General features: G+C 34.8%; 3 protein-coding genes across 3 annotated transcripts; 1 reads left to right on the top strand and 2 right to left on the bottom strand.

The window, feature by feature from the left end:
* The first annotated feature begins 7,688 nt into the window (after window positions 1–7,688).
* Window positions 7,689–9,698, top strand: LOC143539876 (uncharacterized). Its single transcript, XM_077033063.1, has one exon. It carries the CDS (start codon window positions 7,974–7,976, stop codon window positions 9,546–9,548), a length of 1,575 nt encoding a protein of 524 aa, XP_076889178.1. The 5' UTR covers window positions 7,689–7,973; the 3' UTR covers window positions 9,549–9,698.
* Window positions 9,699–10,861: 1,163 nt separating this feature from the next.
* LOC143539875 (glycerophosphocholine acyltransferase 1-like) lies at window positions 10,862–13,862 on the bottom strand. The gene is made up of 8 exons (XM_077033062.1): window positions 13,788–13,862; window positions 13,624–13,713; window positions 13,433–13,490; window positions 13,248–13,348; window positions 13,083–13,178; window positions 12,909–13,002; window positions 12,570–12,807; window positions 10,862–11,396 (listed from the first exon to the last, which is right to left on the bottom strand). The coding sequence occupies exons 1-8, from the start codon at window positions 13,860–13,862 to the stop codon at window positions 11,015–11,017; spliced, it is 1,134 nt and encodes a 377-aa protein (XP_076889177.1). The 3' UTR covers window positions 10,862–11,014.
* Window positions 13,863–16,004: 2,142 nt separating this feature from the next.
* On the bottom strand, window positions 16,005–19,612 carry LOC143539897 (PHD finger protein ALFIN-LIKE 3-like). Its single transcript, XM_077033083.1, has 5 exons — window positions 19,380–19,612; window positions 19,221–19,253; window positions 17,444–17,672; window positions 16,684–16,819; window positions 16,005–16,412 (listed from the first exon to the last, which is right to left on the bottom strand). The coding sequence occupies exons 1-5, from the start codon at window positions 19,483–19,485 to the stop codon at window positions 16,140–16,142; spliced, it is 777 nt and encodes a 258-aa protein (XP_076889198.1). The 5' UTR covers window positions 19,486–19,612; the 3' UTR covers window positions 16,005–16,139.
* Window positions 19,613–19,881: the final 269 nt, after the last annotated feature.

The following is a 19,881-nucleotide window of genomic DNA, read 5'->3' as shown; positions in this document are numbered from 1 at the left end:
CTAACTATTGTAATTGTAATTATGTTAACACTAAAGTAATTATTATTGCTCTTAACTTTTGAACTAAGGGAGTGTTTGGGATTGCTTATTCTACCCTCCTTTTGACTTATAACTTTTCTAAAAAGTTGTAAGGTGTTTGACAAAGTTGAAAATTGTAAGGGGCATAAGTCATAAGTTACACTTTTGTAACTTATGGCTTATGGCAATAAGTTATAAGGAGGTTGAAATAAGGAATTCAAAACACCCCCTATAGTAATTATTTTTACAATGTATTATTTTTTGTAACATAATTACAATAGTTCAAAACGATAAAAACTCAAGTTATTTATATGTTTAGTAGGTTAATTTTATATGTATCGGATCTCACCCTAACAATAATAATATAAATAATTAAATATAACCGAATGCCGTTAAATTTCATGATCTAATGGCTTATGTAAGTGCCAGGTAATCATAAAGATATTTTAGAAGTTAAAAAAATAATGCCACCTTATTGTGTACACTATATGACTATATGTTACCCAATACTCACCACAATACAACATCAACTCAAGTTTGATTTGCTCTGTGCTCCTACCTTGTTTTTTCCAAATCAAGTGAGATGTATACTTATTTCGCACAACTAAACGAATTATATATTTAACGCAAATAAGAACAATTTTAACTATATAAACAAAAGATATAGTTATTAGATCTTGATATATCTATATCTGATGATATTAGATAAATGTGATTAATATCATTACAACTGCAAATTAAGAGGTTATTACAAAATGTGAATGTCATTGAAAGTTATTTGCCGTTTTGATTCTTTTTAATTTCGAATAGTTTTACAAGGTTTATATTTTTGGTGTTGTAAAACTATTAATATTTGTTTTTATATTTAATCGACTTTATAATTAGTTTGATTTTCTTTTAATGTTTTTATAACTTTGTTTGGCATAAATATTATATTTGATATTTGACTCGTTTTAAAGAAGTTGATGAGAATGTTATAATAACTTAATTTTTATACTTTTAAGTTTTGTTTGTATATTAAGTATTATATTTAATATTTATATATGTGGTAATCAAAGCTTGACAAGTGTGTTTTAATCTAATTATTGGCACTCAATATTATAGGGAGAGTTTGATCATGTGATGAGGTGGTAAGTGTGGCTTCCAATCTAAAAAAAAAAACAATTTGTCGAGTGAAACTAAACAAAGTCAGACTAACAACGTACACTTAAATTTATTTCAACGTAATGATACGTTGATCGAGCTTATATATATCTAGAATGATTGATTTATATGCACAATTGCACAGCACCACATGCCTTAGTCAATTAATTTTTAGTTCTATATATAGTAAAAGAATATAATCATGTTTTTATTCTAATCTAACTTATGTCTACTTTTGTATGACGTCATCTTTATTTATTTAGTTTTCAACTTATGTCTAGTTGTCTACTATGCATATTTCGATCATTCCAAATATTATTGTCATGTTTTCAACTTTTTTAAACAACTACAAATGATAGACTAGTGTTCAACTTTGTAATGACTCATTTAACAGTTACACATCATATTAGTCATCAAATAGCTTGCATCCTAGTGGAACCGGATCCAGTGTGTAATATAGTGTTTATTTTCAACATGTTGGGGATTCCAGTCCGTGAAAAATGACGTGTAAGTTAGTCGTTCTTAAAAAAAGTATCATCTTAAATAATATGAATATGCCATGACTATCTAAAATAAGTATAATGATATTTTGGTAATAACACAATTCACTTAGATTATCCGTATAACTTAACACATAAGTTTTTAACTTTCAAAATAGTTGTATAATGTAATGTAATGTAATCGTGTGTGTATATATATAACAAAATAATGTAATTTAAGGTTAAAAATGATGCAAACGTACAGTAGGGATCAATGCCGCTTGGATTATTTTGCATTGCATCTATGGCTGAAAAATAACACTTGGTGAATAGTTGACAATTAATCAACTCTTTCTTAAAAATCCAACAAAACTGAATTCAGTCATTTCAATCATTGAATCTTCGTAATAATTGATCAATCAGTTTATATCAATATAGTAAGATTATATGAAAACGATTTTAAAGTTATCATTTTGTTTACCTCATATCACATAAACATTTAGTAGAAGAAAAAAAGTTGATATTATGAAAATTAAACAATTTAATTGAAGTCATCAATTAGAAGCGTGCACCATTATATATTATGAAAAATCAGAGCTTGATTCATTTCATATACATGATTGAGACAAGACATTAATTTAAACAATGTCCTAGCTAGCTTATAATAATTTAAAAGTTATAGGAGTCATTCTCTGTTGAGACAAAAAAATATATAAAATTAGAAAGAAAAACGACATTGAAGAAACACTAACCGGACCCCGGGCAGATTACGGGTAACCTGGGGGTTAGATAGATGTTTCCCACGAGGGGTTAGACCCGGCAAAGATGGTTCTTCTGATAACCTGCAAAACAGACACCGTGAGCTCGTCACTGAGAAGGGGGGGTTCCTCCTTGTGACCACCCTCCGGCGTGAGAATCAGACTAGATTGCTCTTTAAATATAAATGTATATTAAGAGATTGCTAGAGCAGATATCAGGTATAATATGATGATAATATGATAAGATGAGATGATCATACCATTTGGGGTATTTATAGCCGAAGGTAGGTTTCCAAGGAGGTGTGGCCGGCTGAATAGTATTCCTGTTCTACCAACTGTGGCCTACGCACGTGCCCTGCTGGTAGTTGGTGGGTAGGCAGCGGCTGACAGTGACCAGGCCTGCTGTGTACTATTCCTTTTCCACCAACTGCCGGCTATGCACGTGGTATGACAGGAGTTGGTGAGTAGGCAGCGGCTAATAGTGACATACAGTACAAGAGCATGCTGCTCGCCATACTGTTGTCAATAAGCTGTCGTATCTTTGGTCAGATCTTTTGCCCATACCTCGTCAGGTACAGTACAGAAGATCTTCCCGTATCGTACGGACTGGCTTATTTGGGCGGGAGTATTCCCCCTCCCGCCTTTGTGCGGGATTGTTCCCGGCTTTGCTCATTCCTTCAGGTGACAACTGAATGAGAGCTAAGTGCCTTGTGCGTGTAGCCTTGCTGCGCGGGTGGCCTTCCCTGATGGCTTGTATCCGCAGCTGCGGGAACAGGCAGAGTCCTTCACCATTGGGAGGCATTTCCTGCGGGAACAGCTTGCGTACTGCGCGTAAGGACGTCACGTCTCTGAGCATGGTGGGTCCTGCGGATCCAGTTGGTTTCTGCGCAGACGTCTCTCTTCAAGGTGAGTCTTGCGGGTCCAACTGGGCTCTGCTGGGACCTACCTCTTCAGACATGTATACATTTTTCACATGCAAACGTTGTCATGTATATTGCCTAATTGTTTATTGGGCCCCTAGCCGATAGACAAAACCATCCTATGATTAAATATGATATACTCATTGACGTGTAATATATACTACGTGTTATTTTGGTAACTCTAGCTGGCTTCCAGGTTAAATGATGATCATGTGTGACTTTCGTACACTCTAATTACTTTACCATATTAAAATATAACAGTTTAACAGAGGATAGAAACTCTTGTAATTTTATATCATTTTAAGATAAGTTTAAACTTGTCTCGACGAAATTCTGAATTGATTCCCGATATTTTCCAAATAGTTCATTATGTACTTGAAAAGTGACAATAATTCATGATGTATAAAGTTAAGATGTCAACTTATCCATTAATCGTAAATAAGAAAGCTTTCTTTTCTTATTGTTTGTGATCTAGTGTTTTTTAACGGCAACTTACAAACTCTGTAATTTACTTCTAAATTTCACAACTTTTTTACAAGTAGGGGAGTTGAACCTTGCCTGAATGAAAAGGTAAAGTCTTATTTGGTACCACGTACTAAACCAAAAGAAGAAGGGTGTTTAGTTAGGGTGTGCAATCAATCTATCAAACTCTATCTAAAACATATGCCCTTTTAGCAAGATTTTATTCACGTTATGGTGATTCAATGATTTTTGTGTAAATTTATGGATTCCAAAGGTTACACATGCTTAAACATAGATTATGTTAAGTTGTCAATCATAGTATTAATCGCTACACTTCTAGTGACTATATGTAATCGAGTAATCATTTGAAAACGTCACATCGCCTAGAATAAATTTCTTTATTTAATTTATTATTAGAATAGCATAGTGTTTGTGTGTGTGGTTTTAAACAAATAATATTATACATATGTTGAGGCCAGCCTCAAATTACCAAAAACAAAATGTTGGTTATAATGGCATAATTTTTATTTAGTAACGTACGTTTTCATTTACATATATTTTAGATATTCATTTTTTGAAATAGCTAAATATTGCATACTATCAATTGACAACTAAATTCACATTCAAATCATCTTATCTCCCAGCCAAAATGGGAATGACTTTTAAATAAAGGGATTACAAAATTCAACAAGGAGATAGAAAATTATTATGAATATAATTTAAAGCATAATCCTAAATACCATAAATTAAAATTTATAATTTATAAGTGTAAATATAAAAACGGAGTATCATGAGGAAAAGAAAGTCAGTTTTTCCTTTTAATTAACTTAAAAACACTATTAAGAGATAGACATGGCAAATGGCATTGGATGGGATATAAGTTTTAGTAACATTATAACATAGTTATAAGGATATATGTTTCACAATACTCATCGAATTCATGGATATCATGCACAACCGTTAATGATTATATGTAGTTAAATATTATCTATTGGAATGTTCATTATTCGACGTCGATCATAAACTAATCACTACAACCGACTTGTAATACTAGTTATTCATTCAGCTCCGTATTTTGCACGCGTGACATGCGAGAACTCGAAAATATTCAACTTAACAATATATTTGCTATATGTGGATCGACTGTAAATACTTGTATCAGTAATATTGGGAATTTTATTATACGTATTGGTTTTTTGCCTGCGTATGCTAGATTAGTCTTAAGAATAAAGAAATGGAAACTGGAAAGCTTAATTGGATTTGTACATGATGATATGGAACAGCACGTGGAAGGAGGCCAGCTGTTGAGGTAACCTGGCAGACGAGATATATGTACATGTCATTTTCATATTTTGTAGTTGTCACTTAATAATTAATACGTTGTTTGTTTATACTTTATACATAATGAAGGCGGGTCCTTTGTTTGCTACTTCAAGTTATTGCCACGAAGTGCGGAGTTGAAATCTTCTACCATTTAATAATGGAGCCTGTCATATTTTTGTAACTTATGAAAAGCATGTTACTATTATTTATATTATAAAACAGTTTAAATGTTTTACGTTTACTTGTTTAAAGTAATACGATACTTTACGCCTTCAGCTAAGTTCAGGAATAACAACGTAATACCAACATTTAGGATGAAATCGAACTGCACGGCTACAAACGTGACTTTGTTTGTGTTCTTTCGTCTAAATTTAGGCTAGCATGCATTTGAACACAGTTACATAAGAACTAGTGATATTAGGTTATGCTTGTTCGCCTAGGAAATGAATTTGTATATACTATATAGGAACATGTGATTTATATATATGCATGTAAACGAACATAAATGCATAAAATGATAACTACTATAGTGTTTTGTTTTAAATAAGAAACATGTTAGTTTACTTATTAAATAAACGAATTATGAAATGAAAGATTCATGTACAATATGCTTTACCATCCGACTTTTGTTCGTGCGGGAGTTGTGATCATGCAATAGTAACTGGGTTACGACTTACTAAAGAAACAAATAATATGTAATTTATATTGTATGTGGGAAGAAGGAACAATACATCATGAAATATACACACGTAAACACGGGGTGATAATCGCATTGGATTTAGTAGTATATCAACGTAGCATTTGGATTTACAACGAATTGAATTTGTAAGCGCTAAACATATAGATTAAGCATTAAAAAAACTACTTAATTTTAAAAAAGTCTGACTTCAGCTTCCAAATAAAAATTATACAAAGTTTGATATAGGCGGTTTTACTGATAAGGAGACCGCCCCCAAGAAACCTCAACAAACCTTGGCGAGTGCTCTTTATGGTAAACACGTACATGATTTGGAGGAGTGATTCGATATGACCCCGAGACAAAAGGCAGTTTTAGCTTGTCTCAAGGGGGCTCATGCCCAGGATTTTTTGACTGTTGTGCCCATTGAAGGTCTTGGGCAATGGATGTCGGCAGTTGAATACAGAGCCATCCTTAAATATCGGCTTATGATTCCCCTTTTCCCTCCAGATGAATTATGCCCCATTTGTAAAAAAGCTTGTTTGGATAGATTCGGTGAGCATGCCCTCCACTGTAAGGAATTGCCGGGATTCAAGTATCGTCATGACTGGGTTAGAGATGTGTTATGGGATGTGCTTAAACGTGTCGGGATCTCAGCCAAGAAAGAGGCACCTGTTAACTTTTTGACTGATCCGCGTGAGGGAAGATCTACCCTGCGTCCTGCGGATGTTCTTGTGTTTGGCTGGGCAGGGGGGTAAGCATGCGTGTGTTGACCTCACTGGGTGTCCCCGTTGGTGGGGCTGAGAGACAGTGGCTTCATACCGGGACAAGCGGTTTTGAGAGCGGAGTCTAGGAAGGTTGCTAAGCATGAGACATCGTGTTTGGAGAATCAGCACGTGTTCATTCCATTTGCCTTCGACACTTTTGGATCCCTAGCTCCCGAGGCGGTTCGCTTCTTGGAGCTGGTGCAGAAGGTGGTCCACAGTGACTCGCAGAGCCCGAAGAACCAAGGATTTATATTTAATAGAATAGGCTTTGCGATTCAAAAGGGGATAGAGGCGCAGCTTGTTGCTCGCTTACCCATTATCCAGATGTAGTTCGGTTTGTGTTATATATAAAAGGATCAATATTTTCTACAAAGTTCAACCTTCACATAAAAATTATACAAAAGAAACAAAAAGAAAAATAAAAGGTTTCAGTTATAATTTGAAGGAGGATGTACAGATAGTAAAATTGAAGTAAATACTAAATAGTTACGTTTAGCAATTAGCACAACATTATTTAATTTGTTTTGCTACTTTCCTTTAGCTTGGTCTGTTTTTTATGAAACACTTCTAGCTTCATAATCACGTGTAGAAGCCTACTAATAGGCATGAAGAATAATTTTGACTCATTGGCATAAACAAATAAATGTTTGTATCACACATATTTGATAATCAATGAACTCGAACCCTTACCACTTGAAAAAACAAAGATATGTATCCAACTTCTTAAAACTCAAACCCAATTAAACCTTATTTTTAAATATGCATCGCCCTCAAAAGAGAGAAAAAGAAAAGAAAATAGTGCACCGTGCACTTCATTAAAGGAAGTTGCTTTTAATTTATTAATATCAATGGAATATTTGAAACAACTCTAAAAGGGTAAAAAGAAACAGAAAAGGTGAGTTGATGTTAATCTTATAGGCCAACACCCTTAAAACCAATGATATTAGTTAAAGTGTTATTTTATTTATTTTAGGAAACTTTATATGACAATAAAGTTTAGTTACGAGTGAAAATGAAAAATGGTCATTAAAACTGAAGTACATAAAACACTTATACAACAGTAATTAATACACGCATAATAATTTAGTTACGAGTTCCAATTACAGGATGGAATGTTTCAAACCAAGCTAGATGTACAATTAATCATGACACATGGTTTGAAATTTTCAAATCATTGGAGCTAGAGATACCGTGATGTGTCCGTATAATCTAAGAGGCTGAGGTGTACATTAATATACATTTCTTAATATTATTCAAACATATTCTTGCAAATTATTTGATACAAGAAACAAATGTCATGTTTTATTGCCTAAACAATCAATTGTTTTAAATGATTGTAAAATCTACTAACGTTACACACACCACCACTATATAAATCCCTTGTCCTCCAACTTTCTGTTTACAAAACCCCTCTCCAACTCATACCCATGGCCATGGACGACTCTCCACCGGCCCTCTGGTCACAACCACCACTAGCCACCAACCACCGCCGTACACCTCCCATCGACCCGGTGTTTCTCATAATTCTTATCCCAATCCTTGCACTGATATTTCTCTTCTTGTTACTCCCACCTATTTTGTATCATACTTCACATATTCTAAAACCGGGCTATGTAAAGTCTACGTGGGATTCGCTTAACATTTTCCTTGTACTTTTTGCGATTCTTTGCGGTCTTATGGCTCGTAATAAGAATGATGACGTTTCATCTCCTGGCAGTTTTGTAGCAGAGAGTAGTAGTAATAATAGTAGCAGTGTTCCATCAGGTTATTTTGACGTGGATGTGTATTATAACAACACTACAACGCGTACAGTGAGTGAAAATGAGAATTTGTATCCACCAATCCCGTTTAGTTCTTCTTCGCTCCGCCCTGATTACCAGCTACCGCGGTGGAGTGAAGAAGAACACAAAGAAAATTCAAATGTAAAGGAAATTTCAGTGGATACTTTTGTGGTTAGTTCACATGTAGTACCCGAACAACCTCTAGTGCAGACCCCACCCCCACCCCCACCCCCACCTCCACCACCACCACCACCACCGTCTGCTTCATCATACAAGCATTCGTTCAAAAGTATTGGGAAGGATAAACTGAGATCCTATCCTCCTCCACCGTCACCACCGCCGCCGCCACCGCCACCACCACCACCAAGAGTGCACCGATCGCATCATAAACACAAGTCGTTGGAACGGAAAGTAAGTGACGCTACGAAAGAGATAGCCACCGCTATATCCTCAATCTATAATCCGAGTAAACGAAAAAACAAACGCAAATTAAGAAATAAATCGCCAGAAACCGAACGAATACTTGCACTGCCACCACCACCGCCTCCACCGCCACCTCCGTCCGTGTTCCACAATCTATTCAAAAAAGGAAGCAAACACAAGAGAATTCACTCCGTTCCTGCACCACCACCTCCACCACCACCACCACCGAACTCAATTTTCAACAACATATTCAAATCTGGCGGCAAAAGTAAACGGTTTCAGTTACAATCACAACCACAACCACCAGTACCTCCATCATCAATCATGAACACCTTATTCAAAACCGGAACAAATAGTAAGCGTTATAATAATACTACCGCCATCGTTCCTCTAAAATCGAAACCGGAGCCTCAAATCGGGCGATCTAGGAGCAAAGGCAAGCCACCTAGACCGACGACGAAAACAAGCAACGGTGGTTACAATGAAAAGGAGGAGTTTGTAATGAATAGTGGTTCACAGTCTCCATTGATTCCAATGCCTCCGCCTCCACCACCGCCGTTTAAGGTGTCCGATATGTTGTTCGAGGTCCGTGGCGATTTTGTTAAGATACGGAGCTGCCACAGCTCGGTGTGTAGCTCACCGGACCATGATGGTGTTGATCTGTTGCATGGTGGTGATCAAATTGGGCCGAGTTCGGGTTGTGGGCCGATATGTTTTCCAAGCCCAGATGTGAATGCTAAGGCTGATAGTTTTATATCGAGGCTGAAAGATGAATGGAGGATGGAAAACAAAACATAATATAATGGGCTCAACCCCAAAACAAACAGCGTCTAGTCTGTCTAGCGGGCCTATGGGCCATGGGGAATTGCTTTTGCTGCTACTTTACGAATTTGCCCTTCCCTTGAAATACAAACTTACGAGTTTGTACATACATCATCATCTTGGATTTGGATTTGAAGGGGTATTGTGGTCGTTTCAAACCCTGAACTAGCTTTCAAGTCACGATACCTACTTTAGTTATGCTAGTGAGTTAGTGTTTGTGTGTGTAGTCATATAATAAAAACGTTGTAGAGAAGGTTTTCCATTAGGTTCAGTTTTTATGTATACCTATATGTATGTTGTTCAAAACAAAAACGATTGTAGTATGGATTTACGCTTTTCTGTACCATTTGTCTTACAAAAATAAATATTCGATATGCAATCAAACAACACACTTTCAAAAAATAAAGTGCATTCAGTAATTCAAATGCGTCCCGAAACTTAAACGTACCCTATAACAATCAAAAGGCTCAGTGACAACAAGCGTGCAACAGTAACAAAAGGCTTTCTTGCTCGCTATGTAACACCCAAGCCAATATTATAAGATTTTCCGTCTTGTAACCAGTATCTCAATATTTTTTTTTTTTTTTGTAACCTAACCATTCATCACGATTCTTACCAAAACGTTATTTATTGCGATGGGCTTTGCTATGCATCATATAGAATTTCTCTTTGACCAAGCATGTATCAAGGAAGTGTGCGCTCATATTTTTCAAAGATATATTTACATTTTACACAAAAACTAAGAGACGGAGCATTGCACTGTGACCTTGGGGGTATTCTCTTGGTGGTTTGTGAGGGTTGGGTTGGGAAAGGCGACAACAGGCAGGGCGGGGAGGGGTGATGCTGTTGGACACCATCGATGTAGATAGTTTTAACTTCACTAAAAATTGAACTTGATGATTGTACGTCCATCTACCATTATTTCTACTTGGGACCCCAATTTCCTTGGTCAAATTTGAAATGATTTTGTTTGTTGTACTGAAGTAAGGTGTGGCTTTGAACATGTCCACAGCTTATCATCCACAAACGGATTGCCAAAACGATGTACTATATTGTCTCTATCGTCCACAGACATATTGCCAAACCGATTTACTAAATTGTCGCATAGAGACATACACACGTTACTTGGCTATGAATAGACCTACTCCTATAGCAACCATTGACTGGCAACTTGTTAGAAGTGTTTAATTGTCATGTGGTTAGGTATAAGAGACTCAATGTGCAGAATCAGCACATAACTACTTTACTTAATGCTCAAAAGTTAGTTAAGCAAGCATAAAGCATGAACAAATGAGTACACATTTAACAGCATAATACATAAACATTTTCCTTTCAACCAGGTCTATAACTATAATTATAATTATAATTATAATGTACACAAAACCAAGCAACCACTAACAATATAAGCAAAACAAATAGAACACAAAATGGAAGTTCAACTATCATGTTGAAACATGCATTTCAGAAACATGGTTTACCTCAGCTGCTGGTGTATCATGACTCGGGTTTTGTTCATGTTCTTGTTCTTGTTCTTGCATAGGCGGCTGCACCACCTTCAGTTTCTTCTTCTCCTTGAGAACAACTTGTCTTGGCATGACTTCAAGTAAGAAGGAACCACCATTCCATACGGTTGCTGAAACCTTGAGTATTTGGAAAGCAAGGTGCAATTCATATGACAGAAATATAGGGACCGTCAGTGCGGTTGTTGCAACAGTGAAAAGGCCTTGCAGAAGAATATACATAAAAGGACGGTTTTGATCTCCAAGCAAACCGCTTAATCGCCACCACAAGTTGTTCGCCTTTTGTGCCTTTTTAGAAAGCTCCCTGTTATATATTACCATCAGTTATTATTCATTTTTTTTCAATTAGCCCCAAAAGTCAACATAATGATCCACTTGCGAAAACAAGTCTTTAAGGCTATGTGTAATGGGGCGTAGATTTGGGCGATTTTGGGCGCGAACACCCCCCCCCCCCGGGCGATTTTTGGGTGAAAAGGGGCGGGGGCGGGGGGTTTTTATCGCCGTGGAAGAAGAATAAATATTATTATTATATTATATGTATGTGTGTGTATATATATGTATATGTATATATGTTGTGTGTGTATATATGTATATGTATATGTATATGTATATGTATATGTATATATGTTGTGTGTGTGATATATATATATATATATATATATATATATATATATATGTGTGTGTGTATATGTATATATGTTGTGTGTGTATATATATATGTATATGCAAAATGAATCATAGAAACAACCCGAACCAACCGAACCACCCATTCCCTCCTTTCGGTCAACATCATGGTTCGCAAAACCAACCGAACGTGAACTTACAATGGAACCCAATGAACCTAAACCAACCGAGCTATCCGTTACAATTTCCCGACCCAAAACTAAACATGTACGCCAACCGAGCTATATGTTTTTTTTATATTTTTAGTTATGTATTTTTTTTAGTTATGTATTTTTTTTGTATTTCTTTTTAATTTTAATGCATTTTTAATTAATTATTTGAAGAAATTGGTTTTTATTTGATTAGTTTAATTATAAAAAGAAAATAATAAAAAAAAGATACTGTGGGCCCAACTTGTAGCCCCTACACCATTACACCCCAAAAACAAATTCGCCCCCTTTGCTGACTGGGCGCCACGTGTCACAATTCGCCCCCAATTGTAGCCCCTCCACTACACATAGCCTAATTATACCAATAAATATACAATGATAATGGGCCAGGTAAAGTCTAGTTTAATGTACTTTACAAATACTAGTAGTGTTCACTGCATTTACTGAGTAGCATCCCATATAGGGCAGCATTTAAGAAGGTAGCTAGCTACTTATTTGTGATTATATCATATATCTGGTCAATTGTTGACAAAAAAAATGTGTACTTCTGCTGAACCAACATATAAGCCCCTGACCGTTACCGTATTATTTTTAACCAATTAACTAAATACATAAAAAATTAAAGGAAAATTAAGAAAGATAACCTGTAAGAAGTCATGACTTCAGGATCTCTTAATAACCTCTGTCTTCGAAGAACATTGACGATCAGAAAATAAAGAGCTTGCCAGAGGCAATAAGCAATTAACGGGACCATAAATAACCATTGCCACAAAAATGATTTGTTTCCAACGTAAGGCCATGAAGCCCTACGTGCGGTTCCTTCCGGGTGCATTGCTTCAAAGAAGGCTGGGTCCCACCACCGTATGGTAAAGAAGACAACGCCTGTAATAATGAAAGCATACACATAACTGATTCAACATTTATAAGCTAAAAACATGCAAACAGATAACAAGCGTAACATATGAAATTGAGTATTAACTAACCTGGTAAAAGATGTATGAGGACGCTTACGAGTTTGTCCACAGAGCTAAAGACTAGACTACAACGCCAAACGATTAACGCCCATGCTAGTGGACCCTGCAAATAACCAAGATGATGATAGATGGATAAGTTGACGAAAACAAAATGCAAATTAATATCAATACATAGCTAGATACCTCTGCAAAGGAGAAGCAAACCATGAAAAGCTTTTCATTTCTAGGATAAAACAAAAGCATGATCAAGAAGATGGTATTAGCATAGTAGCAAAAATCCTGCAAAAGATATGAAAAAGAGTTAAACTGTGGAACAAACGTAATATTAAAAGTTAGGAAACAACTTACGAGCAAGTAATAATGCCACTTCTTGTAGCGATAATAAATCCACCTAAGTGGAACAAAGGTAATATAAAACAAACAGTAAACGTATCGGATATCTTGGGGTCCTGAAATGTATTGGAAAATTTCAGAATGGTAAATGAAGAAGAAAGACATTATTATTATTATTATTATATAAATATTTGACTTACTTGCACCGAGAATAAAGCAAAATCCCCCAAATGCAAAGACACCCATAAAGTGAGTAACCTGGTAGTATTAAATTGAAGATACATGTACATGTTGTTGTTGTTGTTATGTGAATACAGTATTATTAATCTAAGATAGATAAATACAAGGAAAGGAAAGGAAAGAATTAAATAATTGGTAAGAGTATATTAACCTTAGTGATGAAGCTTTCATGTTCTTCAGCGATCTTAACAGCTTGTTTGGAGAGGATCTCCTTGGTTTTCTCTTTAGTCTCGGCAACTCTCTATACAATCAATCAATCAATCAACAAAGAGAAGGTAGATAATAAAAAGCAGAAGCAGAAGCAGAAGCGTATACCCTGGATCGATCTTTTAACCTCTGTTTGAAAGCCATTGGTTGGTAATCATCAGTGTCTTCATTGCTCAACGACATGATTTCTTTTTGGGAGTTGAAGTTGAATATGATTTGCTGCTGGGCCTTTTTATTAATTATTAATCGAAGAAGGGTCTAGAGATTGATAAAATGATATGGGCGGTGGGGTTGCTTACTTTGGGTTGCTTCCGGTAAAAGGAGGAGGTTTTAGATTGCTTCTTCACTCATCCAGATTCGATTGATTTATTTATTTATGTTGTTGATATTCAGCTATTATTTATTTATTTATTTATTTGATTTGTGTTGTGGGTAATTGCAGTGTTCGTGGTGGATTGATTACGTACAAAACAGGTGTCAATTTAATTGATACATTAGTTTTACAAATTATTATTATTATTATTATTAACTTTGACCCTGTCTGTCTCCCTGCCGCGGACACGTTATTATGTTCTCACCACCCGCTTTTGTCTTTGCTCTTCATAAGTAAAGTACCCAACCCCTAACAGAACTAAAGATAATATTCTACTTTATTTCCTTCCTTCCGTTTACCAATAAATAAATTAATCAATTAATTGAGGCCATGAGCCCGTGACAGGATAAGCCCATCCTCTTTCTTTCCCAGGCCTCCAACTAAGACACATGATGATGCCCTGTTCATTTTTATTTGACAAAATATGTCTTTTGTGTTTTCATGTTTTTTCAATACTCATCATTTAAAAAACTTAATAACTAAAATCATATTTCGCATCGTCCTGCCACCACCACCATCTCCGCCTATCACCACCACCACGGATATCACAACTGGTGCTACAGATGCGGCCGATTCACTGAATCTGTCTTTTGCTCCGATTGCAACGGTGCATTCATTGAAGAGATTCATAACCCGAACCCACTCTCTCGGACTCTCACCGAACCCATTTTCGGCATCTGATATGTATAACACCCTTGACAATAAGAGCTCCGGCGACCCGGTTATCGTCTTTAGTGGCCGTCCGCATACCGGATATGAGATGTTTTATGAAGATGGATTTGGGTCGGGTTTACGCCCGGTACCGATTAGTATGTCGGATTTTTTATTGGGTTCTGTCTTCTGGATTGTTTATTGAGATTTTTTATTTGGCCGTCCACATTCCGGATATGAGATGTTTTATGAAGATGGATTTGGTTTTGAGCAGTTGTTGGATCACCTGCGACAACTTATCGGCTTTCCGGTGAGGCGTTATCATATGGATTGTAGAGAGATTTAACGGTGAGGCTTTTCGGTTGATGGTCGCTGTGGCAGGTGAAGAGTGGTGGTGGCGAAGGTGGCATGTGGTGCTTGGTGGGTGGTGGTGGTTTTCGATGTTAGAGAGACAAAGAAGAAGATGATGATGCATATGGATTGTAGAGAGAGAGAGTTATTTGTTTTTAAAATATATATTTATTTAATTCATTTCTAATTAATAAATAAATATGTAAATTTACAACACTACCCTCACATGCTTGCACATGCTCAAAGTTAACGAAAAAATTTAACTGGGTTAATGGAAAATGACGTAATGTGAAACATTTTGGGAACACAGAATATAATTTCAGTCATTAAGTTTTTCAAAGAACGACTATTGAAAAACTATGAAAACATAAAGGACTTGTTTTGCCATTTTGTCTTTTTATTTCAATTGTTTAGGGATGGATTAACAACTATCTTTATAACCAAAACCATAGCTACCTGCCTATTAATAACGACAATAACAAAATCATATTTACATCCATACTGATTTTTTACTGATGTTTGAAATTTTACCTCTATGTAATTTTTACTGTGTTAGATAGAGGTAAAGATTGTTCTTTCAAGATATTCAACTGATGTTTTAAACAACTTAATAAAACCACTAATAACTTGATAAAACACTACCTTTAAGGGACCACTTTTCCAAACTAACACCACATCCAGATGAATTTCTTAGATTTGAAAACCGTCCTCCATGGAAGAATTTCTTCAACCACACAAGTCACAACACCATTCACACGAACCAACCCAGGCTAAACCAATCCGGTCCTTAGGTTTAGTGTTTATCAAGTTTCTGTGTTGCTATGGTTTGGTTTCAGAGCACTTAGCACAGATTCAACGCTTTAAAAATTGATGGAAATCAAGACAGTTAACACATAGATAACATGCAAAAGAAGACATTACTTCTAAGTTGTAACATAAGTTTCAAAGAAGAGAGACTGTTATCATAAACTAGGACTCAACGAGTCTAAATAGTAGATCGATCATACTAGAAGCTACAAATACAGTCTCAAAATCATCTCAGTAAACAAGACAAGAAGACGATTAAATAGGGATGCTGGTGGCAATCATGGGCGTGCTCGCTTATTGCTGCTACATGAAGGACACTTGTAATGTTTTATGTGTTCAGCTCTCGCAGGTGTGATTTTCACACACTTGCCATGAAACCACCTCTCACATATGTCACAGCAGATCCAGAATTCATCAGATGCATAATTCTCCCCACAAGCTCCACACAGCGTATCTCCATGTTCATCTTCATCTTCATACTCCGGTTCATCATCTTCTTCTTCTTCTTTTCCTTGCATCTTTGAGTATTTCATCTGAGATTCAGATCCTCTCTGCACGGAGTAACATAAGCAGCTTGAAGTTATGATACGCTACAAATATTATTAAAGAGAAAGTAATAACTTTCCATAACCAAGTTGAAGTTAATATTTCCTATTAACGTGCCTAAGAGGATAACAAAAAAATGCACAACTAACATGCATGAATGACTGATAGTTAATGAAATTGAACTGCAAATTAAGGTTGTGTTGATGAGAGCGGCAGCAGGTAGGTAAATTACTAAAAAGTATGAACAAAAAATTCTATGGAAGTAAGGATATTTACCCCTTTTGTGTTTGACTTGGATTTAGTGCTGCTATGATTAGAGATGGAGGATTTTTCAATTGTCTGTTTCTTGCAATGTCCAGCCACAACCTCAAAGACAGTTGGGAGATCATTTATCATATTAAAAAGACGTTTCCTGCATTAGAAAATATAACAATTACTCGTAAGAAAAGTAATTTGGCCCAACCCTTCAAGAAAATTAAACATATGTATATGATATTAATTTCCGCAAAATTAATTCACTGCATTCTAATTCAATAGTTGGAGTATAAAACATAATAAAGTACTAAACTGCAAAAACTGAACATAAACAAAACATGATTATACAAAAACATAACATAATAATCTATAATAAAACTTAGTCAACAAAAAACTGAACCTAAACAAAACACACTTTTTCAAGAAGCCATTAAAGGTTACTGTGATTTTACAATAAATTTCATCAAAAAAACATAATAACCAGCAACGAGAAATTGAAAATTCACAAAAAAATCAAGAATGGCTACATCATACTTCGATTTTATTTTACTTTTTTTGTTGTCAAAATAGCAACATTTTTTTTCTAGCAACCAACTATGATTGTTTTTTATAGCAAATAATTTTTTTAATATACTAAATCTAGATATATTAATAATAACACTAAATTGTTTATTTATTTATTTATTATTAGATGTTATTTGATGCACTTTTCTCTTTTTCAAATGGTTCTTTTTTTTTATTTTTTGGTTTATTGCAATTCCTATTTGAAAAAAAGATATACCTGTCTGATTTGTCAAAACCGAACCTTGCACCAAAATAATACGCCACAGAAAGTAGCCATGCATCACTATGGACAGCAACCAGAGACAACCATTCATGTTCCGGCATTCCATCTCGTGCAAAGTTGATTCCTAATGCTGGTTCCGGGAGCTCTGGAGGCACCTCTTCAGCTGGTAAGTTGACTTCCCATTGTTCACTAGGGAACCCATACAAGCAAAGGTTTTTTTTCTCTGAAAAATGGATTAATACAAAGTACAAACAATTATAAAATTAAAAAAAAATAGAACTTTTAAGACAGTTGAACTAAAAAGAATCCAAGTGTATGTTACATATATGCAACGAACCTTATAAGGTTCAGAAAACAATAATTTTGAACGATTTAGTTGATCTTCTAATCATTTTCCCTATTCCTAACATTTATTTAAGGTTCATTTGGTTGACTGGAATGGAGCTACAAAGATCTAAACTTGACAATAATAGAATGAGCATAAAGGAACAGAATGAGCATTAACATACACGTTTTATACTATGCATAAACATTTAGAACAACATCTAATCTTGTTTCTACTTTATACATTATTAGATAAAAGTTACCAGAATTTTGTATGAATTATACAAACTAAAATTAACAAAAAAAAAAACAAAATAAAGCCTTAACTAATATAGTAAGATTATTATAATATAAAAAGGAAATTTCATGGTTATTGAAGAAAAATAATAACTAGTTTAGTTAAAAGTTTTGAAATTGCATGAAAATATATGTTACGAACGATTTTATTTGAACAAAGCGAAAAAAATGTGATCTTTGTTGTCTAGTAGAACAAAGACTAATACCTTAATGCATTATATAACCGAATTACATTGTAATTTGTAATTCCATTCCATGACGGAATGAAAAAAAACAGACCTTGCCTGTGAAAAAAATATCAACTAAAGAAACGAAATTACATTGCTTCAGAAATTTGTAGCTCCATCAAATCGAAAAAAAAAACAAATTTTTTTCTTGGGGTGCTTGGCCTAGTTTTTAATTTGTTGCTTATGCTTATATTTTAAAGTAGCTTATAGCTTATTTTCTATTATTTGATAAACTCTTTTTAAGTGTTTAAACTAGCTTACATTCTACATGTTAATTATGCATCTTAATAAGTTGTTAAATCCACCATTATTTAATTTGTAAGACTAATAAGTTGCTTCAATAACTATTAATCCACCACCAATTGAGGACAAATGAGTAACTTACTCCCTTACACAAATAATCTTCTTCAAATAAGCTAAAAAACATCTTCAAATAAGCTTCTTCAAATGAGCTTATATAAGCTAATAAGCATAAGCTTAAAAAGATAAACCAAACACCAAGTTAAGCTTATTTGTAAAACAAAGCTAAAAAAGCTACAAGCTTTATTAACGAAACGAGTAAAATAGATACTTCCATATCGGTTTAATAGTTATCAAATAATTCAAATTCACTCTTCTGATTTGCTATCCCAACAATTCACTTAATATAATATAGAATCATTCAGTGTTAGGAGATGCAGACTAGCAATCTTAGAGATAAGAAAGAAAAGAGTATAGTAATTAAAGAGGTTATATTATATAGGTATATACTTTGTACCTCAACGATATAACTGTATTGTACTAGAATGTTAAATTAAATCGGAAAATTAAAATAAAACAGACTTGACATTTATATATATATATATATATATTTATTTTCTTCTTTACAAAATCCGATTAATTATAATAGGCAGAAAACAAAAACCCTAAGGGGTGATACAAACCTGGATCGCATTGGCGGTAAAATCGTTCAACATCTGCAGGAGGAGAAATAGGAATACAAATTAGACAATCAGAATTGTAGTAATAGAAACCCTAAATAAATTGATGAATAAAACATAATAGCAGGCAGCAGATAAGTAATTGATGAGGAAAGGCTTTACCGGTGGTGAGAGCTTTAATGAAGGCGTTACGACGGCCTTGATAATCTCTGTAAACTTCTTCCACAGTCCTCGGGTTGTATACGCCGCCACGTCCTCCGCCGTCCATTGCCGCCGTCGTAGATTTGAGATTGAACCAAAATCAAATAATTTTTAGAGCAAAATTGAATTGAAGGAGATCGTAATCAATTGAAAGTAAGAAGGATTTGGGGAGGTTTATTTATATTTATTTTCTCAAAATAAAAAACAATCAAATTGTATGTTTATTTTTACTTTCCCTTGAAATTCGCCTACGTGGATGTTATTCATTGGTTTACCTATCATGACTTGGTAATCAAGTTTCAAACCTCCCTTAATGTAAATAAAACAAATCTTTTAGGGGTGTTTGGTACAGAGAAAGGAAATGGAGAGAAAATAGAAATGGAAATGGAATTGTAGAGAAAGAGAATTGGTATGGAGAATGAGAATCATTTCTCTTGTTTGGTACACGAGAAAATAAACAGAG

The sequence above is a fragment of the Bidens hawaiensis genome, unplaced genomic scaffold (assembly GCF_021521415.1).
Source record: "Bidens hawaiensis isolate Kalapana, Puna unplaced genomic scaffold, B.hawaiensis_p1.1 tig00012085_1, whole genome shotgun sequence".
Classification (NCBI taxonomy): domain Eukaryota; kingdom Viridiplantae; phylum Streptophyta; class Magnoliopsida; order Asterales; family Asteraceae; genus Bidens; species Bidens hawaiensis.
This window is presented reverse-complemented; position numbering and strand designations above follow the sequence as displayed.